This window comes from Vipera ursinii (assembly GCF_947247035.1).
Source record: "Vipera ursinii genome assembly, chromosome: 3".
NCBI classification, from domain to species: domain Eukaryota; kingdom Metazoa; phylum Chordata; class Lepidosauria; order Squamata; family Viperidae; genus Vipera; species Vipera ursinii.
Genome location: NC_139516.1, coordinates 199,898,721 through 199,924,310, shown reverse-complemented (window position 1 = coordinate 199,924,310; position 25,590 = coordinate 199,898,721). Strand labels below are relative to the sequence as shown.

Sequence of the window (25,590 nt, the reverse complement as noted above, 5' to 3'; positions counted from 1 at the left end):
TTTTTAATTAAAAGTTTTGATTGCACATTTTCTTTTCCAAAGAAAATACTGTAAACTGAACAAAATGAAAACAGAAATCCCAAATACGAGCACATCAAATCCCAAACCGGACATTATGTCAACATTCAGTAATTCTCCAAATCTTTTTTTTATATCCTCCTGTCATTGTGGTTTAATTTAGTAAAACTGTTTTAATGTACACTTTTTTGTGTGTTTGTGTGTGTGTGTGGGGGGGGTATGTCTAGATTTTTCCCGTCTCAACATGGGTGTTCATAAAGCGCTGAAGATGTTGAGGGAAAAGATGGATCTCCAGCACTTCTGTGGCTACATCACCATGTTGAACCCTTTCAGTCACCCTGTTAAGAGGAAGCTGAGCGATGCGTCCGACGAAAAAGGTTGGTCCTTGGGTTGTCAAATTAGTAGGTAGGTAGGTAGTTATTTAGTTATTTAAATTTCTGTGCATTCTTCCACGTGTGGAAAGAGATCAGAAGGGGGTAGCAAGATTCTTCTGCATTCGTTAAGACGTATGCAGCTAAGAAACATATTCCAAAACCTTACATTCGTAGCCTTTAGTTACAGTAAATGCAGTTAGGATTTAGGATTTATTAAATTTATATGCTGCCCTTCTCCCTAAGGACTCAGGGCGGCTCACAATAAAAATTAAGAAACATAAAATACAAAAATTAAAAAAGAATTAAACAATGAATATAAGAAATACGGAACAATTTAACACAATAAAAACCAAATTAAAAAAACCATGGTCAGTCCAGGCCCGCTTGTTGGAACATCCACGTCTTCAGGTCACGGCGGAAGGACCGAAGGTCAGGGGCTGTCCGCAGCTCCGGAGGCAGTTCATTCCAGAGGGTCGGCGCGCCCACAGAGAAGGCTCTCCCCCTGAGGGTCGCCAGCCGGCATTGCCTGGCCGATGGCACCCTGAGGAGGCCGACTCTGTGGGAGTTCATGTGTATGTTGTTGTTTTAACCATTCAATCATGTCCAATTCTTGACAACTTTATAGACAAGGGTTCTCCATCCTAACCTGTCAAGCACAGCTTCTTTCAGTTGTTGGGTGTCCATTTTTGGGGTCAGTTTTGATGTTCTCAAGCCAGCAGGTTCTTTGCTTGCCCCCTTCTTCTTGTTCCACTAACCATTCCTTAGCGTCGTTGACTTCTTCAATGAATTTGCACGCCTGACATATCCGAAGTAAATCAGAGATAGTCTTGCAATTTTGGCTTCTAGTGATGTTTTTGATCTTATACGATTCAGCACCTCTGTTGGTTGCTCTGGCTGTCCCTAATATATGCAATAATTTACCTCAGCATCACACAGTTCAAAGGCGTCAGTTCTTCTTCAGTCATTCTTGGTGTCCAGCTCTCACATCCACATGTCTTTATAGGGAAGAATGTAGCTCTAACTAGCCTGCTTTTTTGTATTTATATTCTTTCTTCTTTTATTTATTTTTATTTTTTTATTTTAATTCCATTTATATCCCGCCCTTCTCCGAAGACTCAGGGCGGCTTACAAGCTTAGCAGTAGCCTTCATTCTAGGTATATGCCTACTTATTAGGGCTTTCACACACACCCCAAGCGGCATTATTACAAAGTCAGCTTAATTGCCCCCAACAATCTGGGTCCTCATTTTACCTACCTCGGAAGGATGGAAGGCTGAGTCAACCTTGAGCCTGGTGGGATGCGAATCTGCACTAATTGCAGGCAGCTGGTGTTACTTAAGGAGGCATTAGCCCACTGCTCCACCAAGGCTCTTTTGTGGATCTTATCCCTCTTAACCATTGCAGCGCAGCTCAAGGTTATCCAGAAAATTGATTATTTCAAGAATAGGAATAGGAATGCCGTCATGGACAATTTTTGATCCAAGGTGGATTATGTTTATAATTTAAGTATTTATTTTCCTTCTCAGGTGAACCAGAGCTTGCCCTAAGCTCAGATGTAAATGGAAGTACAGAATCCTTTGAAATGGTCATTGAAGAGCCTTATGTAGATCCCACTGCCAAGCAAAGCCCAGAAGGTAATCTCTTATCAAAATGGAGCAGATTTTATTATTAGGAGATGGGAGACCTTAAATGGCATCACACAGTAGTCCATGCTGTCCTCTGCAGTCTCTGGCTCACCTGTAACGAGAAGCAGGAATTCAGCTCGTTGATTGGTTGGGCTTTGTGGTAGAACAAGCGGTAGGAGGAGGAAGGGCCACATTGTACAGGTAGTCCTCGACTTACAACAGTTCTTTCAGTGACCGCTCAAAAGTTACACTGGAAAAAGTGAGTTAGGACCGTTTTTCACACTTAACGACCGTTGCAGCACCCCCATGGTCCTGTGATCAAAATTCAGACACCTGGCAACCGTCTCACATTATGACGGTTGCAGTGTTCCTCCTGCCAAGCCAAGCCAATAGGGAAGCCAGATTCACTTAACCATGCTACTAACTTAGCAACTGCAGCGATTCACTTAACGATTCTGGCAAGAAAGGTTGTAATGTGGGGCAAAAATTCACTTAACAAATGTCTCACTTAGCAACTTGGGCTCAATTGTGGTCGCAAGTTGAGGACTATATAGCAAAAAAAAAAGCGCAGAGGGTAAATTATTTTTATCCTCTGCGATGAACTTTCTGAATACAGAGAACAGTATTTATCATAAACCGGCTTTGAGGGGTGTTTCCTACATTCTGTTTTGGGGATAAAATCAGAAAATGCAAATACATTCCTTTTCAGATTTGCTCAGCTGCACTAATGGTGGTGCTGATGGTTGTTGATGAACATCCCAGAAGAAAAAGAGACAACTCTCTTGATTGCTGTTTTTCCACTGTTTGTTCATCTGAGTGGAGTTTATTGCTTGGCATAAGGCGCAGTTCAACCTCTAGAAGATACAAGAGGAAGTGATCATTATTGCATACTATAGTGCAGTAGTTACCCATTATTAGCAATGTAATTTGAAGGGACCTAAAGTCACAAAAAAGACGGACGTGGTAGCTCAGTGGGTTAGGACGCTGAGCTTGTTGATCAGAAGGTTGGCAGTTTGGCGGGTTGAATCCCGAGTGCCGCGTAACAGAGTGAGCGCCTGTTACTCGTCCCAGCTTCTGCCCACCTAGCAGTTTGAAAGCACGTAAAAATGCAAGTAGAAAAATAGGGACCACTATGCTGGGAAGGTAACCGTGTTCCATGCGCCTTTGGCATCTAGTCATACCGGCCATATGACCACGGAGACGTCCTCGGACAAGCGCTGGCTCTTCGGCTTTGAAACGGAGATGAGCACCAGCCCCTAGAGTTGGAAACGACTAGCACACATGTGCAGGGGAACCTTTACCTTTACTTTAAAGCAGGGGTGTCAAACTCAATTTCATTGAGGGCCGCATCAGCATTGCGGTTGCCCTCAGGGTGCCAGGTGGGCGTGGCCTACTGGGTGGGCGTGGCTAGAGTGCGTATGGCCTGCTGGGTGGGCATGGCCAGCTCTACATCGTTCGCGTCAAGGGTGCCTATGGGGGCCTGGGCAGGAGTGGGACAGATCTGAGGGTCTCTGGCAGAAGGAGGGTCTCTGGGCCAGGGCCAAGGCAGTGGGGGCCGTTCCCTCACTGTTTCCAGGATTTATTTATTTATTTATTTATTTATTTATATTTTTATACCGCCCTTCTCCCGAAGGACTCAGGGCGGTGTACAGGGCAATAAATATAAAAAAACAGAATATAAAAGTTAAAATACAATTAAATATAATGCCCAAATTTAAAATTTAAAACAATAATTAAGAAACAATAATTAAGGATGGCTTCGTGGGCTGCATGAAACCACTTCGTGGGCCGGATCCGGCCCCCGGGCCTTGTGTTTGACATGTCTGCTTTAAAAGTCACAAAAGTGTTTAAAAAGTAATACACGTTGGCAGCTGAAGTCCCTTCCACTCTGCCCTTTCTTGGTATCTTTTCAGTTCCTACCACAGAACTGGAGTGGGTTCCCCTGGAACTGAGCTTCGGAATCCCATTGTTCAGCTCAGACCTCAACCGAAAAGTCTGTCGGAAGATTGCCAGCCATGGATTATGCAGCAGAGAGAGGTGAGGCTTTGATGGAGTATGCCAAAGAAAAATAAAGGATAATAGCGTTTAGTTATCAGATCCTGACCTTGTCACTTTCTCTGTTGTCTCTTGGCAGCCTTCAAAAACTGTTACATTCCAGCAGAAAACTGTCCCTGCAGGTCCTTAGCTTTGTTCATTCATTCCAGGTAAATGTACCAATAACATATTCATTTATTTATAAGCTGATCAACTCCCAGCCACCCTGGGCAGTTTACAAATTTCTGTTCAGGATTTGCATCTGGGCAAGGGCTGATGGATAGTCTTTCGTCAGGAGCTGAAACGGGAGCATGTATCTCGTGGTCTTTTGTACCTCTGGGTGGGCTTCAGTACCATTGATCAGGAGGTCCCTGTGGGAACAGCTAAAGAAGCTGGACAGCTTGCAAAGTTGCGTTTGGCATTCGGACATGCTGGCCACATGAGCACAGAAATTGTCTTTGGACAACGCTGGCTCCCTCGGCCAAGAAACGGAGACGAGCACTGCGCCCTCAAGTTGGGACAGAACTGACAAGGAAACCTTTACAGGTGCATTGGGCAAACATCCGAAATACTGGTGTATGCAGAAGTGGGTGGATGTGTTCTTCAAGAATCTGTGGACTGAAAGAAGAGTTAAACATGTAATAATAATAATAATAACAACAATAATAAAGTTGGAAGGGACCTTGGAGGTGATCTAGTCCAAGCCCCTTCTCAGGTAGGAAACCTTATACCTGTGGTGACGAACAGAGCCCTCTCGATGGACACGCACGCTGTCAGCCCAGTCCTAGGCCTTCAGCTGGGTTTTATAAAACCTTTAGGCCTGCACCAGCGTGTGCAAAAAAAAAAAGGTTCGATCAATCAATTGCATCATCTCGCGGGGAAAAAAAGATCTCGCAAAGCTGGAATTGGTTGATTGAACTTTTTAGTCCCAGTCTACCATTACCACCACAGCCACGCCCACCCAATGGGCCACACCCACCCAATGGGCCACGCTCACCCAGCACCTGACGACACATAAATGGGTTTTGGGTTGCAGTTTGGGCACTCGGTCTCTAAAAGGTTCACCATCACTGCCCTCTACTATTTCAGGCAAATGGCTGTCCAGTCTCTTCTTAAAAACTTCCAGTGTTGGAGCATTCACCGCTTCTGGAGGCAGGTTGTTCCACTGGTTAGTTGTTCTAACTGTCAGGAAGTTTCTCCTTAGTTCTAGGTTGCTTCTCTCCTTGACTAGTTTCCATCCATTGCTTCTTGTCCTGCTTTCAGGTGCTTTGGAGAATAGCTTGACTGCCTCTTCTTTGTGGCGGCCCCTGAGATATTGGAACACTGCTATCCTGTCACCCCTCACCCTTCTCTTCATTAAACTCTTCATGAATAGTTTGACTTTAAATGAAAGCAGTTTGTGTTTTTGCCCCTCTTTGTTTTTAGAAATCCTTCCCCTCCCTCCCCCTTTGCCCAAAGTTGCATATTCGTGTAATTGAGCCAACTGTTGAATCGTCGGGACAGCAAAGGAACCCCAGTACAGATGCCCGATATATTCCCTACTGCAAATGGGGAATTCAGCAAAAGAATAGAAGAGGGGCTTGAGAAAGACCTTAATTCACTGTGATGAATCCTGTCATTATCAAAATAGAGAAATAGTTAATAAATTAGAACATAACACTTGCAACAGTCTTCCCCCCCCCCATGCCCTACAATCTTTGGTGAAGTCCCCCCTCCCAAAAAGTTGCCAGGGTCTTCCTGTGTTCTTCTTCCAGTTTCCTATGCAAAATTAATTCTTGAGAAATGTGCGTTTAGCCAGGCTAGGGGGTGGGACTGTGAGTTAAGTACGGGTGGCCCTCGACATAACGACCACAATTCAGCCCAAAGTTTCTGCTGCCAAGCGAGACAGTTCTTAAGGTGAGTTTTGCCCCGTTTCACAATTTTTCTTGCCGCAGTTGTTAAGTGAAATCACTGCAGTTGTGAAGTTAGTAAAACAATGGTCATCAAGTGGATCTGGCTTCCCCATTGACTTGGCTTGTCAGGTCACAGAAGATGATCGCGTGAAAAAACTCACCCACCCACCCCGGGACTTTGCAACCGTCATAAATATGAACCAATTACCAAACGTCTGAATTTTGATCCCATGACCATGGGGGATGCTGCAACGGTCGTAAGTGGGAAAAGCACTTTTTCCGGCGCTGTTGTAATTTTGAACGGTCATTAAACCAACGGTTGTACGTTGAGGACTGCCTGTGGTCAAACTGGCATCCTATTTGAACCCTGTGCCCTTCTTCTCATTTAGGAAAACATTTCAACCATGGAGTTGCTTTCAGAGGCCAGTTTTTCTTCTTCTGCGTCAAGTTTACTTTCTCATCCAACGTCCGCTGATGCTGGGGTTCCGCTGCCCGCCAAGAATCTCGTGTTTAAGGATGGCATGTTATCGGAATGGAGTGGACGGTCTCCTTCCTCGGTCCTAATTGCAGCCGTGCCCCCAGAACACCTAAAATAGCGTGGCGTTCACAACTTGCCTTTGGACTCGTGGTAACCAACTGCATTCAACTCACAGTGCCAATCTTCTGAAACTTGTGATGCTATCACAATACGTTCCCCTGCAGTGAAGGTGTTAATAAAAGTGTGTAATGTTACATTTCAATGGGGAAGGAAGGGGTAGGTGGAAGAGGCATTTTGTCTCCCCAATTCTTGCATGTTCTGCCATAACACACACAAAAAGCTTTTGTTAGCTGTTGGCCTGTCTCTTAACTCAAGACAATCGATCTTTCCTTTTTTCTTTTTTTTTAACAGATAGACCCCTTTCTAAGCTTCCTGATCAGTGAAATTCTCTGCTGTCGCAAGGGATAAAATAGCATTTTTATATATTAGTAATGCTGACCTTAAATTTGCCTGGTTCTTTTGTATTACAATAATACGGAACAGCTAAAACGGTTTTTGATGTTAGAAAGGCACAAATTATACCCAAATAATGCTCCACAGCTGTCTGTGATTCTAGCAACACTCTTGGGGACTAGCAGTACAAGGGACTATCGCCAACCTACGTCTATTAACTACCTGATAAAAACAATGGTGGGAAGATTTTGGCATCGAAAGATCGATGCTATTTTGTACTGGGTTTTAATCTTACATTTTGTAAACATCTGCAGATGCCTCATGGGAAAACATTTAAGAGATCTAATTAATGTCTCCTTTCTAACTAAAAATCTTATCCCACGGGCACATCGTTGTAGAGTTAGCTATGCAAAAGTTTTACACGTAATGGATTTCAACCCATAGTCCTCCGTTTGTGTGAATTCATCATCCTGTGCAGAATTTGTCTTTGGGAAGTGGCAACAAGTATCCCAAAAGCTGAACCTGGAAATTTTGAGTCTGTTCCCTTTGGTTTCCAAGCACCCTTCATCGGGCAGCTTGGAAAATCGCTAGGTGAAAAGGTCTTTCTTGAAAAATACTGTATACGCGACAGCTCCTTTGACTGCGGGTGGGGTCCACAAAACGTTTGCAGACATGATAACGATTTCCCACGTTGTCGAAGGCTACATAGGAAGAGTTTTCAGTGAGTTCTGTTCAGGGTTAACCCAGACCCTCAAGCAAAAAGGCCAAACTCGAGAAAACATTTACCTACCATGTAGGAATAGGCAGGTGACTGGGGATACTAGAACTAGTAAGCAAGGTATTAAAAAGGAAGGCAAGTCTGATGCAGAATTGGGAATCTTTTGAGGATAACCCTCTGGGGAATTTCCTAAATCATCCTGAAAGAACTGCCTGTTAAGCTTGCCTTTCTTTACCTAGGCCCTAGGGAGCCGCAAAAAAATGTGTGCGCATGCGCGTAGATGCACATATGCGCAGAACAGGGTTTGATTGAAGAGTGGAGCCAAGGCGAAATATGCACCTACCCTGCATATTTGAATTGATTGGTTGAAATTTTTCAGTCCCGCTTTTTTTTTTTTTTGGACTGGGAGCCGCGGGAGACGGCTGAAAGAGCCGCATGCGGCTCCGGAGCCGCGGGTTGCAGACCTGTGACCTAGGGCAAGGGTAGGCAACCTTGGCTCTTTTATGACTCATGGACTTCAACTCCCAGAATTCCTGAGTCAGGAATTCTGGGAGTTGAAGTCCATGAGTCATAAAAGAGCCGAGGTTGCCTACCCCTGACCTAGGGCGTTCACTTGTTTCAGAGGAATAGATGCCGAGGGGCGTTTTAGTGGACGGCCACAGCAGTTGAAGTGGTTGGTTCATTATTTAAAAAGTTAATTGGAAATGATTCGTGCTGGAGTCTTTCTAGAGTTATGTCAGTGTTCCCTTCCTAGAAGGGCAAAAGAAACGTGCACAGTGTTGTTTAATACTTAACGGTAGTTTTGTAGGGCAGATAACACATTCTGTAGTGCGGTTCTGCTAATTTCAGGCTCTTCTCAGCAGCTGCAGAGTCTAAAAATGCAGCTTGTAAGAAGTTAGGAATTGGAATGGTTTCCTAAAATCATTGTGGCCTAAAATGGATGATCCGGGAGTTGCAGGAAGTATGGCTAGTTTCTTTCACTGTTTTTTCTTTCTTTTTCTTTTTTTTAATGCAAATCAGCAGGCTTGAACGGTGGGGATATCTGTGGGACCAAGAACATAAGAGAACACATTTGACATTCCAGGAGGATATAGCAGGAAATGTTTATTTTTGTGTTTTTTTTAAAAAGGATTTGCTGTCCATTAGAACTTAGGTTGTTGATATCGTTTCATTCCCTCTCTCTCACACACACACAACACACACACACACACACACACATACATACAATGCAGTAATCCCCTTCTATTTCTATTCACCAATTCTGGTTCTATTTTTCTGAAGAACAGGAGTAAACAAATTTGTATAAACAGCCCTGCTTTTATCAATCTTTTTCTCCTTTCTCAGCATTTTATACCCTCCTTTCCTTCTTTATATTAGGATAGGGCTTTAATACTATACTTAACACACAGTTTCACCTAAAAATGTAATTTATCACCATACGGCGGAAACTTGACAGTCAGTACTTCACATACCACAGCTGTTACTTAAGAGCCTTCTAACCAGCAAGGAAAAAAATAGGAAGAGGATAAATAAGAAGATTGATTGCAGTTCAAAAGCCGGTTATGGTCCACTGATATTGGGAAGCCAAATTGTTTAGGAAGCAGGCTCATTTCTGGGCATAAACAGCAGCTTATTATATTGAAATCTTCAGGCTGAAGAACCCTCTCGTAGATATCAAGCTACTCTTTTAAATATTGGATAAGTTGGCAGCTAACATAGTTTGTCCAAAATAATTTGGTCTGTTCGAATAACTGACTTGGTTATTGCAATTACACAAGGCAAGAATATAAGGAATAAGGGGAATCGTGTTATAATTATTTTGCATGAGAATTATTCTAAGAGGAGCTATTCTCTCTCTCACACACACACATACACACACATGTACCCCAGTTACTATGATGCTCGGGGCAATATTTCATGTGACAGAAGAGAGCCAAGATTGGGGTTCCTTCCAGATTACAACCATCTGTTGTGACTTGCCCGCTCTCAACTGCCCTCCTTCAAGGCTCCTGTGAAACCTTTTTGCCACCCTAAAATGCCACTGCTTTCAGTTTCCATCTACAGTTACAGTGTGTAAAAGTGAGGGGTCTTTGAGCTTGCTTGTTTTCTTACAGACATTTCATTACCCAAATTAGGTATCTGATGCTGTTACCCTGTTTAGGTAATGAAACGTCTGCAAGAAAACAAGCAAGCTCAGAGAGCACCAAGGACCCCTCGCTTCAAACCTGAGCTACAAATACTCTCCTTTAATGTGTAGAAGATTCAGTTGCCCCAACCCATCCCAACCCCTCACACACACACACACACACACAAACTATGACAAAATTCACGCCCCATGTATGTTTGTATATTGACAAACTAGTGGATTTCCCACATGTTTGAATTTTCAAAGGTGGGACAAGAATGGCAGCCATTTTGTCATCCTGTTTTCCTTAAATGTAGAATGGACATTGCACCTAGAAATTCACCAGAAAAGCCTCAAATTTCAGAGCTATTCAAGAGATGGGCAGGGATTCCCATCTCACCTTGATTCAGGCTTCTTACTTGATTCCCAGATGTCAGATAATACATTCCCCCTTTTTTTTTGTCCAATAACTAACCTCAAAGCTTCCATAAGCTACCCTTTTTGGATGCAGTTATGCAAGGCCTGACAATCCAGAAAGGTAACACTTAAACTTGATATGAAGGAGATACTGAATGGTGAATAATGGCTATATTGCAAGGGGTCCTGGGTGGGTGATTCTGTAACAGAAAACAGAGATACAAAGCAGAGCCTTAATTTGTCATTTTGGGTTTTTTATGCGTGCATATGCTATACTTTAGGGGTTTTTTTGAATGATGATTTAAATATACTGTGAACAAAGGCAGAATTTTAACATCTGTGGGATCCATTATTTTTTTTTAATTGGTTTTGGGTTGTTGTTTTTTCCAGCAGCTGTTACTTGTCCAGAATCAAGTTAGTAGTATTTTAGGCCATAACATTTCGTGGTTTGTCTTTGTGCTTCATTATTAAGATGTAATCTGCTTTTTGAATTTAGAGTAAACTAGACATCCAGAAATAATATTTTTATTGGACTTGCTCTGTGAGTTTCTCCAGAATATATATACATACACACATACAACCTCTTCTTCCCTCAGCTACCTAATCATCTAAATTCTTTCTTTCAATAATCCTGTTACTTTTCTTTGTATTTCCTCACTGTTTTTAATGCTGCTGGCATTTTGGAAGGTTTTAAAACATGGGACAGTAACAACCATGAAACAGTCCAGTTTCTTTCTTCCTAATCCAATTTTGACCATATACAGTGAAATGTACAAATGCTGGAATTCAGTTAACTTATTGGAACATGTAACATAAATGTTTACAAATAAAATTGTGTTGCTAGTCTGGAACATTTGCAGATGCCTTATTTTGACATTTGAGCATTTTGATGGTAGATGAATTTACATGTGCAGGTAGTCCTCAACTTACAGTCATTCGTTTAGTGACCATTTGAAGTTACAATGGCACTGAAAAAAGCAACATGACCATTTTTCACATTATGACCATTGCAGCATCCTCATGGTCATGGGATCAAAATAAGAATGCTTGGCAACTGGCCTGTATTTATGACAGTTGCATAATGATCACCTATTGCGACCTGAAACAAAGTCAATGGGGAAGCCAGATTCACTTAACAACTGCAGTGATTCACTTAACAAATGTGAAAAGGAAGGTTGTAAAAGGGGACAAAACTCAATTTCTGTCTTGCTAACCAACAGAAAATTTGGGATCAATTCTGGTCATAAGTCGAGGACTAAACTGTATGTCTAGTTCCTTTGGTTGTATTACTAAACGGTTAATCAAATGCTTCCCAGAGATAGGGTTTTTTTCCACTTAATTATGGGATGGAATCTCAAGCTTAAAAATAAAGAACTTTTTACTCGGTTACTTTAGCAGCTAAAATAATAAATTGCCTAACACGGGAAAGCTTTAGATAATTTAATAATTGAGATGTAGATGGACATGGCCACCTGAGCTGCCAACATGAAAAAGATTATTGTAAATATGAATGTGTGTATTATTTGTGTGTCTACTTTTTAGCAGATTTTATTTTTTTCTCTGGAACATGGATTTCTTGCTAGGGTACTTGCAAATGTTTATTAATCACAGTCTAATAAAAGAAATAAATTGGAGGTGTACTTTCTTTGGTTGTGAAGATATAAATTGACCACTGAAAAATAGTATTAGTGGTAGAACAGTGTAATGTGCACAGGTAAAGGAGTAGTCCTGTTGAATTTGGCTTGTCCAAATCGTCGATGAAGATGTTGAAGAGCACTGGGCCCTGAACAGAGCCCTGGGGCACCCCACTACACACTTCCCTCCATGTAGATGCATTTCCATTGAGGACCACACGCTTGGATGGGGAATGCTGGGAATTGCAGTCCACACATCTCAAAGTTGCCACGGTTGAGAAACACTGATCTAGTTACTACAGTGTGCATATTATTCATACTTACAATATGAACATGCTACACAATAAGCATGTTAAGCAATGCCAGCCAGTTTTTTACATGATCAGTTTGAATTTTTAATCAGACTATTTGACAGATTTCCAGGGCATTTACAAATAAATAAGGAAAGAATCTCCCTGGGAAAGCAAAGTTGCAACACTTTTCCCTAGAATCACCTCTGGCGACTCAGAAGCTACCCACTTCTGGCGACTCAGAAGCTACCCAGGCTTCGACTCAACCCTGACAAGACTGAGTGGCTGTGCATACCGGCATCTCGTGATATTCAGGATATCCCATCTCTTTCTATGGGGGGGTGAGTTATTACCCCCCATAGATAGGGCTCGCAACTTGGGAGTCCTCCTAGATTCACAGCTTTCTTTAGAAGACCATATAGTAGCTGTGACTAGGGGGGCCTTCGCCCAGGTTCGCCTGGTGCGCCAGTTGCGGCCCTATTTAGACCGGGATGCCTTACGTACGGTCACTCATGCGCTCGTGACCTCTCGTCTGGACTACTGCAATGCTCTCTACAGGGGGCTGCCCTTGAAGACCACTCGGAGGCTCCAACTGGTACAGAATGCAGCCGCGAGAGTTGTGCTGGGAGTTTCCCGATACTCCCATGTTACACCTCTGCTCCGTGAGCTGCATTGGCTTCCAGTTGTCTTCCGGGTGAGGTTCAAGGTGCTGGTATTGACCTACAAAGCCCTACATGGCATGGGTCTGGAAAACCTTGGGGAGCACCTGCTGCCGGCATCAACTTCCCTCCGCCCAGTACGCTCCCACAGAGAGGGCCTCCTCAGGGTGCCACCGGTCAAAGAATGCCGACTGGTGGCCCCCAGGGGGAGGGCGTTCTCTGTGGGCGCGCCGGATTTATGGAACCATCTTCCGGTTTAGCTCCGGATGGCACCCGACCTGCGCTCTTTCCGGCGCGTTCTAAAGACGTATCTCATCGAACAAGCTGGCCTGGCCTGATGGAATGGGGTTGGGTTTTTATTACTTTTAATGTGTTTTAACCTATTGTAAGAGTTGTGGGCATTTTGTTTAATCTCTTTTAATTTTTGTATTTTGTCTTTTAACATGTACTGCCCTGTTCACCGCCCTGAGTCCTTCGGGAGAAGGGCGGTATACAAATTAAATAAATAAATAAATAAATAAATAAATAAATAAATAAATAAATAAATAAATAAATAAATAAATAAATAATAAACTCTTCTTGGAAGAGGTGAGGTATGTATCTTCAGCCAGAATTCTTCCATTGCCAATTAATCCTTATAGCATCTGACATTTTTTTACATTTACAGTAAATCCTTATTTTTCCCCCCCACTTCTGTAAAATTCCTGGAAAGGAAAAGCTGTTTAATCTTAAGATTGGCGAAAGCAGGGTACAAGAAAATAATTGCTTCTTAATTCTTTAGCACCTAGTAGATTTTGCACTGCAGCAGGCATTGTCAGTATAAAAGTTCCTTATGCACAAGGATATAAATCTCATTAGATGCTGTCTTCACAAGTATTCCAAATGATGGGCGAAGACATAGGATCATGCCCTACCTTGAACGTATAAAGAATCATAAAATTGAACCTCAAAGATCAACTAATCCTGTTGTGTAGCCGGTCCTTTGCAGGTGATAAGCGAGAGGGAAGGTTGCAAACAGGAACATTGCTTTAATGAGTCAAACAGTAACAGAACTGAAACAGAGGCTGCTGCGCAGCTACTTATATGGTTGGCCACTAGGCGGCAGCCAATAGGTTTAAAGGAACCCATTCCCACCCCAAATCATCCAATGATCTTCTTGGAGACAACAAGTCTGGCTTAGTCAGTGACCGTTACACAGACACACCATTGAGCAACCTTAAGCAGCATTCAAACAGACCCATGAAACAGTTCAAGTAAAAATTCCAATACATTACAAATCCAATCCTCTGCCTTGCGTACAGTCACTCATGCACTTGTGACCTCTCGTTTAGACTACTGCAATGCTCTCTACATGGGGCTGCCCTTGAGGACCACTCGGAGGCTTCAGCTGGTGCAGAATGCAGCCGCATGAGTTGTGATGGGGGCTTCCCGATACTCCCATGTAACACCTCTACTCTGCGAGCTGCATTGGCTTCCGGTTGCCCTCCGGGTGAGATTCAAGGTGCTAGTGATGACCTATAAAGCCCTAAATGGCATGGGTCCGGTTTACTTACGGGAGCACCTGCTGCCGGCATCAACTTCCCTTCGTCCAGTGCGCTCCCACAGAGAGGGCCTCCTCAGGGTGCCGTCGGTCAGAGAGTGTCGACTGGTGACCCCCAGGGGGAGGGCGTTCTCTGTGGGCGCGCCAGACCTTTGGAACTGTTTACCGGTTGAGCTCCGGATGGCTCCTGACCTTCGCTCCTTCCGCCGTGACCTAAAAACTTATTTATTTGAACTAGCTGGCCTGGTCTGATGGGTTTGGGAATTTTAATATTAATTTTAATTAATTTTACTGTAGTTGGGCTTAATATTTAATTCTATTTTAACTTTTGTACACTGTATTCTTATTGTATTTATTGCCCTGTACACCGCCCTGAGTCCTTCGGGAGAAGGGCGGTATAGAAATTAAATTATTATTATTATTATTATTATTATTATTATTATTATTATTATTATTATTATTATTATTATTATTATTATCATCATCATCATCATCACCCAGTAAACCAGTGTTTCTCAGACTTGGGAACTTTAAGAGGTATGGACTTCAACTCTCAGAATAGCTGGCTGGGGAATTCTGGGAATTGAAGTTCACACCTCTTAAAGTTCCCATTAAACCATCTATTAGACAGGACAGTTCATCCTCTTCTTAAAAGCCTCCAAAGAGATTTGTACAAATTGTAGCATCAGGTTTTTCCTTATGTGGAATGAAATCTAGACAGTTGCAATTTATACCTACTACTCTTATTTCTTGTTTCTCTGGTCATAGAAAACTGTTTGTGACCATCTTCCCCATAGCTTCCTTTTATGGACCTGAAAGTGAAGTACATCATCTTGGTACCTTTGGATCGCCCTGCTATGCTGTTCTATGTGAGGGATTTTACCCTCTAGTTTTAAAATTTAAGCCTTTGTGTTAATCGAAGAAAAAGTGATCTGTTCTCTTGCAGATTTATGTTAAGCTACCATTTCTTTTAAGGCCTGCTAGTATAATAGTACGGCGGTGCTCACTGAAAATTCAAGTCAGTGACAAGCCAGGATGATGAAGTTGAAGAAAAAGCATCTTGGAATGTTTTGCAGAAAAAAATAGGGATAGTCCTGTCAAAATAGAGGCAGTCTTCAACTTACATCCATAATTGAGCCCAAAAATGCATGTTGCTAAGTGAGAAATTGCTGTAGCCTCGGGTTAAAATATTGTAGGCTAGTCCTAAGGCCCAAATATCTTACTCATACTTCTTCCCCCATGGGAGAATGCAGGCATTGGAAAATAAGGCTGTTCTGTTGTCTCATCAGAATACAAACTCCTCTTGTACTGCCACGTTTGCTGGTCAATTAGGCAGCAGGAGAAAAATTTGTCAGATAATGATACCCTCATTTGGGAGAATCCCCCATTCTAATTCTGAGTTGGTTTACTCCAACTGCTGTATATCTTGGTGCAGGTTTTCAGTTTCCAAAATGACATCCAGAGGCATGGAAAAATAGTTTGTACTATTTTCTCACATTTATCCCTAAGAGAATTCTCTGGTATCCCAGGTTGGAAATTTCCCAGGTCCAATTTTGTTCTTCCTGATTTAGACTGACCTTCAAGCAAAGCATGGAACAAGTATAGAACATAAATGCTGAAATAAGGGGATATTTTCTCCAAGTATGTGCTCCAGCCTCGAGCAGTTTTTAAGAAGCTAACCGTTGGATTTCTGTATTCTGGGTGATTTGATTTTTCTTTAATGCACACATACACATACACAGACATAGAACATAGAATAATAGGGTTGGAAGGGACCTTGGAGATCTAGTCCAAACCACTGCCTGTGGCAAACACATGGCGGAAAGATAAGACAAAAGCACACACATTAAATAAGTCGTTGTTCCTACTCCAGTGCGCAAACTCTACTCCATGCTGGTATTTTGCACCATTGTTACCACTACAGTAGTGGCCAAAATTGTGGAAACCTTTTGGTAGAAATGCCACCTTTGGTTAAGTTTCCACCAATTTTTCTTCTAATTTCTTTATAACTGTAGCCTTGTTCACTTAATAATACAATAATAATAATAATAATAATAATAATAATAATAATAATAATAATGATGATGATGATGATGATGATGATGATGATGATGATGATGATGTTGGAAGGGACCTTGGAGGTCATCTCTAGTCCAACCCCCTGCTCAGGCAGGAACCCTACACCATTTCTACATCGCTTTCTAGGCAACCAGTCAACTCTTTGCACCATTACTTTAATTTTATTACATTTTACAAGCTCACTAAATGAAAGAACACAAAAAAAAATCCCACCCAACTTGATAGCGATCACATAACACACTGACAAATGTCCTCCTCTCAGCTTCAATACATGACATCAATAACTGAATCCTACTGTGATCTGATTGGCTCATTGCCAAAACAAGATGACACCTGATTGGCTCTCTAAACACTCGTGCTCATTGGCTACAATCAGATGAAGGAAAGCTACCTGATATCAAGCTTAGGCAAGTTGTGCTTCCTTTTTCCAATTATTTAGCTATAACATTTCATAGAATACAGTACAGATAATTGAACAAACTTTGTTGCATTACATTCTTGATTAAATTATCTTTCCATTGATATATAATTTTATGGTACTACTCCAAAAAACAAAAGTGGTGTTATTAGCCATCAAACTTCAAAAATACACTTTTCCCAAAAGGTTTTCACAATTTTGGCCACTACTGTAAATCAGGGGTCCCTAACCTGTGGCCCAGTACCGGTCTGTGGCCTGTTGGCCACTGGGCCACAGGAATGTCTGTCGAGTGTACACATATGTGCAGGCACCCTCCCCACTCACACTAGTGTGGCCGTGCGGGTGCTAGTGGCCCCACTGCAAGCATCACATGGGCACTAGTGGCCCATTTGTACATGTGCGTGGGCTGTAGTGGTCCCTTTTGTGCCTGTGTGTGGGCATTAGTGGTCCGTTTGCACATGTGCATGGGCGCCAGCACCGCTGTAGGTGCGTGTGGGCACTAGTTCCACCACTGTGTGTGTGCATACATTTTCCTGCTCCCTTTCTGCTGGGCTTTGATCCGTTAAAGCCATTTTCTAGTAACAGAGAGAAGATCTGTACTCTAATCTGGGCCATGCCGCATGTAGAATTCTCTGCTAATTGAGATCGATCTATAAATGTCTCAAGTGAGGTGCCCTGAAATCGCCAATCTAAGCCAAACTTAGCATAGAGACAGTGCAAGCAAATTAGACATAGCAAAAATATAATTGGGCTGCAATTTGAGCAGAATTGAAAACTATTTAAAAATAATAAGCCTCAAGTTAAATGTGACATTTTCTAAAAATAATCAACACCTCGAGGAATAGAAGGGAGAGAAAAACAGACCAGGTTTTCATCTTTATTTAACTATTTGTATTAGAAAGGGAGTCATTGGTCAAATGACTTATTAAATAGTATTTTATAAATTCATAAGAACTACTCGAAATTTTCAATCTTAAACCTGAATAAAAATGACTTTTATATCACTGAAGCCAGCTCATTGCTGTACAATACACTTGAAATTACATGTTCAGCTTCTGCAACATTTATGGGCTTTTGAACCTCACAAAGAAAGACGCTGTGTTTGGATGGCATCAAATCAAGGCAGATAAATTCTGCTATAGATGGCAAAGTCCTATCAGCCCTTCAGGGTATTCCAGATGAGGAAACCAAGATAGTAAAAGCCAAAAATAATTTTATTATAAAATTATGGTAGCAAAATTTTGCAAGTCTGTATGTGCTTCCTCCTTCCCTCCCTCCATATTTGTGAGAGCTAGGGAGGATGTTGTCTAGACATTTTCTCAGATTATAGGTCTGCCTCATGCTCAGGTTTCTTTCTTCCTGTCCATTGAGGTCATTCCTTCTGTACATTACAGTTGGAAGGAGAAGGAGAAGAAGGAGAAGGAGAAGGAAAGGAAAGGAAAGGGAAGGGAAGGGAAGGGAAGGGAAGGGAAGGGAAGGGAAGGGGAAGGGGAAGGGGAAGGGGAAGGGGAAGAGAAGGGATTCTATTTTCTCCTTGCAGCCATGCCAGTCATGCAGGAATTGCATATTCTCTTGACCCACTGAGTCTTGCTTAAGCAATATACATTTTGTAAGTTCTCCTTCAGGCTAGCTAGATTCTGCTGCCCTTCCAATTAGGAGTTTGCAAATTCAGGCCTTCAGATAGTTGACCAACAGTTCATAGAGCCCTTGCAGTAGTTGCTGCCAGAATGTAATTAGTAGCATGGCCAAAGGGAGGAAAGATAAAATTCAAGAATAGCTTAAAATCAAGCAAGGAAACAGCAAAGAACAAAGCTGTGGAATCTTAATTGAACCAAGGCGTGTTTTGAACCTTTGAATAACACACCAGGGGCTGTACTCATCAAAGTATGGAGGACATGATGACAAGCAAAGATTCCACCACTTGTGTCTTAGTTTGATTTTTGAGCCTGGCTGCCTGAGATCTCCCAATTACTCCTCACAATCTAAAATGAAGAAGACAACAATGTGTTATCACTAAAATCTTTGAGACTTCAAAAGTTTTAAATGTCTGCTCAGTTATGTAGAAGTGCTTTAAATCATCTGGGAAAACCCTAACTTGTAAAGATACATCTGGAAGATTAATGTATCCAGGTGTATTTATTTTAGGCATTTACACAGATTTCTTTTCCTGGCTGATTTCAAGAGTTTCAGCACAATTTTATTTCTATCGAACTTCTTCTCTGGCCACCCAAGATGTTTTGTGGCTATGGATTGCACCCAAAATCTGATGAAAATTCTAGCTGATAATAATTGTATTTATGGGAGTATAAATACATGTGTATTCATGTATTAACAGGAAACAAATCTCTGTGGGTATGTATACAATAACTCAAAATTTTTAAGAACTTGAATGTTTGTCCACAAGCAACATTCCTAACTGTTCCTGCATACCTCTTTCCCTCAGTAATAAAAATTGCATCAAAACCAGGATTCTTGATTGGTCATTCCTCTAAGAATCTGTAACCTAAAGTTAGGATTTGAGCAGAATTTTTCAGAATAACAAGCCAGGACTTCCACTTCCAATGAAATGCAAATATTACTGTGGTCCTGATGGCAGTAGAAGTCAAGGACGTCTCCTTTGGAACAACATACTAGAATTCTATAGCAATCATACTTATGGATTACTCAGTATATAAATAAACTAGACTCTATAGGATTCTAGTTTATTTATATACAGAGTAATCCATAAGTATGATTGCTTTGAAGTACTACCCCTGATTTTCTTCCTTTGCTTGGATGTTTTCTGCCTGAAATATTTAGAGATCCTGTTTATGAATCGTCTGCTTTGAAAATTCTTTGATTCCCATTTTTATATTTTCTTTCCTTTCCCAAGGAAAATTTATTTATTTATTTATTTATTTATTTATTTAATTTGTATACCGCCCTTCTCCCGAAGGACTCAGGGCGGTGAACAGGGCAATACATAATAAAAGCAAGATACAAAAATTAAAAATTATTAAAAAGTAATTAAACAACAATGCCTGTAATAAATTAATACAGATTAAAAGTTAAAACCAATTTATAAAATCCAACCCCATCCCATCAGGCCAGGCCAGCTTGTTCAAAAAGATGGGTTTTAAGATCGCGCCGGAAGGAGCGGAGATCAGGCGCCATCCGGAGCTCGACTGGAAGATGGTTCCATAAATCCGGCGCGCCACAGAGAACGCCCTCCCCCTGAGTGCACTAAGCAAACAATTTCTTCCTCAAATGGCTCTGTGAGGCCAGTAGCTAAGAGCTATGTTGCCACCAACTTCTTACACTAGAGGAGAAATAGTTCCAATACAACTAATGAAAGTTTTACTCATGTTTTCTAGGCATGAAAGCCGGCTGGGTGACTTTGGGTCAATCACTAGGAGAATGTGAGTTCTAGTCCTGCCTTAGGCATGGGAGCCATCTGGGTTACTCTGGGCCGCTCACTCTCTCTTAGCCCAACCCACCTCACAGAGTTGTTGTGAGGAAATAGGAGAAGGAAGGAGTAAGATGTATGTTTGCCACCTTGAGTTACCTATAAAGTGTCAACGCTGCTAACATCGAATGTTATTGCTTGACAAGAGATGAAGAAATAGCCATTTCATATGTTAAACTTGGGTATTGCTTTAAGAGATTGGATTAAGGTTGGAAGGGGGGAAGAGGAGGATTGTACCTCAAGGCCATCTGAAATTAAGAAGATAAGAACTTGGCGGGTTTTCTAACGGAAGGGAAACTGATTCTTTAAATTAATTGGAGAATATGATTAATGACAAAATTAGAAAGGTGCAAGGGGCGGAGATTTCAGATTCCAGCTTCCTTCGAGCAAGCATTTGCCGGTGTACTAGGCTAAATAAAGGACTTTTAAGGTAAACAGTGCCTCAGAGTCACTTGAAAAGCCCATACGTCGGAAACTTGACATAAAGTAATAAAAATCTAATAAACAAATGCTTCAGTTTTGCACTTTCTATCCAATAGGCCAACAAAAAATCATTTCTTCTCTCAGTCCATACTGCACATCCTGATTTTTCAAACCTATACAAATGGTCTTTCTGTATCACAATGTACAGGTAGTCCTCGACTTACGACCACAATTGAACCCAAAATTTCTGTTGCTAAGTGAGACAGTTGTTAAGTGAGTTTTGCCCCATTTTATGACCTTTCTTGCCATAGTCGTTAAGGGAACCACTGCAGTTGTTAAGTTAATAAACCGGTTGTTAAGTGAATCCGGCTTCCCCATTGACTTTGCTGGTCATAAGGTCACAAAAGGGGAATCACATGACCTTGGGACACGGCAACGGTCATAAATATGAACCAGTTGCCAAGCAAATTTTGATCACATGATCATGGGGATGCTGCAAAGGTCGTAACTGTGAAAAAGTGACAAAGTCACATTTTTCATTGCTGTTGTCAGCTGTCGTTAGTCAAGGACTACCTGTAGGACCTTGAGTGGGATGAACTGAACTGAATTTATGAATGGAAAATTCAGAAACAGTGTTAATGAAAAAAGACAGATTTATCCCCCCAGTTTATACCTTACTTTTTTTTGCATGTTCACTATTAGCCATGGATCAATAATCCTTACTAGAAATTAGAAAATAGAACATTAGTAGATGAAAACAAGTTGGTGCCCCTCAAGCTTCTTCATTCCATTGGAGGCAGATCCATAATTAGAAAGACCTTGTGTGGGACATCGGCAGGAATTGCTATTGAGGGGACTCAAGCAGACTATTTATCCATGTGACTCAGAGGTCAGATGGGGTTTACCAGACTTGAATCTGAATCAAGATGGCCAATGTGATGTCCACACAGAGCAAATTTGATGTGAAAGTACACAATATGCTCTAATGTTGCTGATCGACTACGTAGCATCCATATGATTGTCATCTTGCTAATGAATCTAGTGCAATAACTACAGCTTACATTCTCCATGTGATGTTTTTCCTACATTCATTTGCTTAATATAGCCTTGCAGAAAACACACACACACACACACACACATACACACACACAAAATGTTATCCCACAATGTTTTTGGCCAGCTTGCTTACCCATGTATATCATTTATAGCACATTACAGTCTGAAAAACAAATAGCTTTTTCTCATCCAGCACTCAAAAATATCCCTGTTGGTTTGTCTTGGGAAAAGTATTCACTTGCCACAGGTAGTAAAAAGATACATAGCTCTGTTTAATATGATGTAGTTCTTTCTGTTTGATTAACACAGGGGTGTCAAACTGCCGGCCCATGGGCAGGATGCCTCATGGCGAAACTGCGCCCACCCCATTGCCTGCAATGGAAAAAAAAAAGTTGCGACACGTCACGTGACGTTGCGAGTTTGACACCCCTGGATTAACAGTTTGACTTACCTGTTGCTTAAAACCTAATAAAACAGTTTTTAACTCTGCTTACCTTGGATTAGGATGCTTCTAACATCATTATGGGACACGGTGGCTCAGTGGGTTAGGACGCTGAGCTTGTCGATCAGAAGGTCGGCAGTTTGGCGGGTCGAATCCTGAGTGCCGCATAGCAGAGTGAGCACCTGTTACTCGTCCCAGCTTCTGCCCACCTAGCAGTTCGAAAGCACGTAAAAATGCAAGTAGAAAAATAGGGACCACTACGCTGGGAAGGTAACAGCGTTCCGTGCGCCTTTGGCGTCTAGTCATGCCGGCCACATGACCACGGAGACATCCTCGGACAAGCGCTGGCTCTTCGGCTTTGAAACGGAGATGAGCACCGGCCCCTAGAGTCGGAAATGACTAGCACGCATGTGCGGGGGAACATTTACCTTTACCTTTAACATCATTATAATCCCACACAGTAGATGTTTCTTTGACAACCATCCTACACTAGAATGTAAGGGTTGGAAAGAACTTTGAAAATGATTTATTTCAATCCCTACTAGTACAGGAATTTCCTACTAGAGGTTTCCTCTGGAGTAGTAATTCACACCTTTGAATTACGGAGGTGGAGGGACCAAAAAGCTTCCTGCTTTGTGAGGAATTCTTCAGAACATCTCTGGCCTATGTCTGAAGGCATCCAATGAAGGACATCTCAGCATTTAAGGTGTCAGCCTATTCTAGATTGTACACCCAAGAAGTTATTGGACGGTCCCCACTATCCAGTCAGAGCTGAAGAAGCTTCTTGGATGAGAAGCAAAATGTCTTCAAAGAAACAAAGAACAAGAGAGTCCAGCTGCCTCGTGAAAAAGCACCTTTGGGTCTTCCTTTGAACTCACTCCAACTTACGAGTGCCTTTTTTGAATGGTACTGCTATCGGTCAGAAACAGGCAACACAAAAATTACTAGAGCTCTATTGTTACAGGATATAATAACAGAATTTTGAGAGTCTGACAGGTACCCAGAACTGGACATAAGGAGGCTTTTGCAAGCAACGTGTGAATGAATGGGAGCGAGAGAAAAGCTTTTGCTAGCAAAGGGTGGGGGGGGGGAGGTTGTGATCTTGCAGGGTGAGAGAAAAAAGGGAAAAGTGAGGGTCAGAAGGGAAAAAGAAAAGAAAAGGCATTGACTTCTGAGTTCCCCTGTTGCAGTAGGAAGGAAGCATTAACGTAGAACCTCAACTTTTTACTTTTCCTCGATATTATAAACTAGCCATTTCTATAAGAACAAATGAATCTAACCGGTAAAGCCCCAAATCTTTCCCCCCTCTTTTTTTTTTTTTTAGTCATCAATTTTTTGACACCTTGCTAAGCACTGGTGGAATTCGAATTTGGTCATGTCCTAAAAGTGGTACAATCTGTGAAAAGGTTGAAAAGCCCTGGACTTAGATGACCTCCAAGGCCCCTTCCAACTCTGTTGTTCTGTAACTCTGTTGAAGTCCACACACCATAAAGTTGCCAAGTTTGAAAGACGCTGATCGAGTCCATGTTTTACGTTTTTAATCAATGAGAATTTCATGACTTTGCTGAGATCTAGGTAGGTGAGGCCTACGTCATTCCCCTGACCGGCTAAGTTAGTCAACCTCCTCCCTAACAGACCAATGATTAGAGGAAAGATGGGTTAACGTGGGACAAACAAACAGCGAGAAATGCCTTCTAGAGGCTTCAGATTGTTTATGCCCTTTAGCATTACTAACCTCTGGGCCATCTTCCTCCGCTTAGGCCAGGCCTTCGGCCAATGCCCCATCCCTAATCTCCCCTCTATTTTCATTTGCAAATACTTGGCACAGGCACGCTCCTTGGCAGGACAGAGTTGCGTCCCCTTGGTTGCTAGAGCAGGCAATTGGAAAGTCACATGTAGCAACATTGGGGGGAAAGGATCCCTATTCTTAGCTCAGGAATGTACCCAGTGCCGTGTTATGGTACCTCGCTAACCCACCCCCCTTGGAAAAGCAAGGACAGTTCGGTGATGCTAAACAAACCTAGAAACTATCCCCAATGAATCCTTCAAACGGCGAAAGAATAATTATAGGGAGGGTTTTCATGGCTTTCTCTCCCTCTGCTTTTCAAACATTAATCTTCCGAGGCATGTTATAGGCATGGAAAGTTTCAGCAGAGAATAAACAAGCCAGAGACACTGAAGTTTGGGAAAGGATTAAGGTAAACAGATCTGCCCAGATTTTTACTACAAACAAAAGCCACGAGATCTTGGAGACATTTGCTATGGGGTTGTTGGTTTTTAAACTTCTCGTTGCAATATATGCGCAGGTTATATTTTGTACATTTCATTGAAGAATGGGGTGACGGGGTGGAGGTGGGCTGAAGTCGGCTAGCAGCTGTCCTCTTTAAAAAGCAGAGGGCTTTTCGATGATCTGTTGTTCTTTTAGAACTGAAACCAATGCATTAAAAAAAGAGCTAAACATTGGGTGCATTTTATTGCAGATGTTCAGTAAAGCTGAGTATAACTATAGGGTTGGGGACAATGTTTTAGCAGATTTTGAACTCATGCAAAGAAAACAAATCCGTGATTCCTCTTTGGGGCTGATCTGAAACCAAAGCAATTCACAGTAATAAAAAAAAAAAGATTTCCCATATCCGTTCCTAGATGCAAGGAACTTAGTTTAATTGTGTTGCTCTGCAAAGTTACATTTTTTTGGAAATGACTAAGGTTGTTTTTTTTTTTTGAGGGGGTGGGGAATGTTAAATAGCCTAGAATTTTTAAAGCGTTTCTTCCTTATGAACAAATGTTTTGCTTTGGTCTTGAATCGTTGATTACTGCAAGCATGTTGAAACTTTAGTCCTTAAAAAATTAAATCTTATTTTTAACTCATTGGGCTATTAGAAGCCCAGAACTGAAATTTAATATCAGGTTTATTTTGTAAGAGGAATGTGATACAGGTAGTCCTTTGACTTACGATCATAATTGAGCCCAATTTTTTTGTTGCTAAGCGAGGCAGTTGTTAGGTACGTTTCTGCCCCCGTTTATGAACTTTCCTGCCTCAGTTATTAAGTAAATCACTGCAGTTATTAAGTTAGTAACATGGTTGTTAAGTCAATCTGGCTCTCCCCCATTGAATTTGCTTGTTGCAAGAGGTGATCACATGACACCGGGAGACTGCAAATGTCATAAATATGAGTCAGTTGCCGAGGGTGTGAATTTTGATTACGTGACCATGGGGATGCTGCAATGGTCATAAATGTAAAAAAACGGTCATAAGTCACTTTTTTTAGTGCCACTGGAATTTTGAACAGTCACTAAACGAACTGTTCTAAGTCAAGGACTACCTATATACAGTATATGTCCTTTTAAAACCTTCTTTGTTGGTGTAAGCAGCTGTTTTCCCCATTCTTTTAATAGATGGACATTATTCCAAGGGGACTTTTGCATTGCACCCTGAAGAACTTTTGATACAGTAATCCCAAGAATTCTCAT

General features: G+C 41.7%; 1 protein-coding gene across 7 annotated transcripts in view; it reads left to right on the top strand.

The window, feature by feature from the left end:
- Window positions 1–25,587, top strand: part of FAM91A1 (family with sequence similarity 91 member A1) — a 61,741-nt gene extending 36,154 nt beyond the window's left edge. For 2 of the 7 annotated variants that reach the window (XM_083360550.1, XM_083360549.1), the window contains 5 exons: window positions 246–395; window positions 1,918–2,025; window positions 3,930–4,053; window positions 4,151–4,220; window positions 6,332–10,984. In XM_083360550.1, coding sequence (XP_083216676.1) covers window positions 246–395; window positions 1,918–2,025; window positions 3,930–4,053; window positions 4,151–4,220; window positions 6,332–6,538 — 659 coding nt within the window. In that variant the 3' untranslated portion in view covers window positions 6,539–10,984. Of the gene's footprint in view, window positions 1–245; window positions 396–1,917; window positions 2,026–2,725; window positions 3,015–3,929; window positions 4,054–4,150; window positions 4,221–4,303; window positions 4,732–6,331; window positions 10,985–25,515 lie in introns of those variants that run through there. The other 5 variants (XR_014492236.1, XR_014492237.1, XM_083360551.1 and 2 more) reach the window with 5 other exon arrangements.
- The last annotated feature ends 3 nt before the right edge of the window (window positions 25,588–25,590 follow it).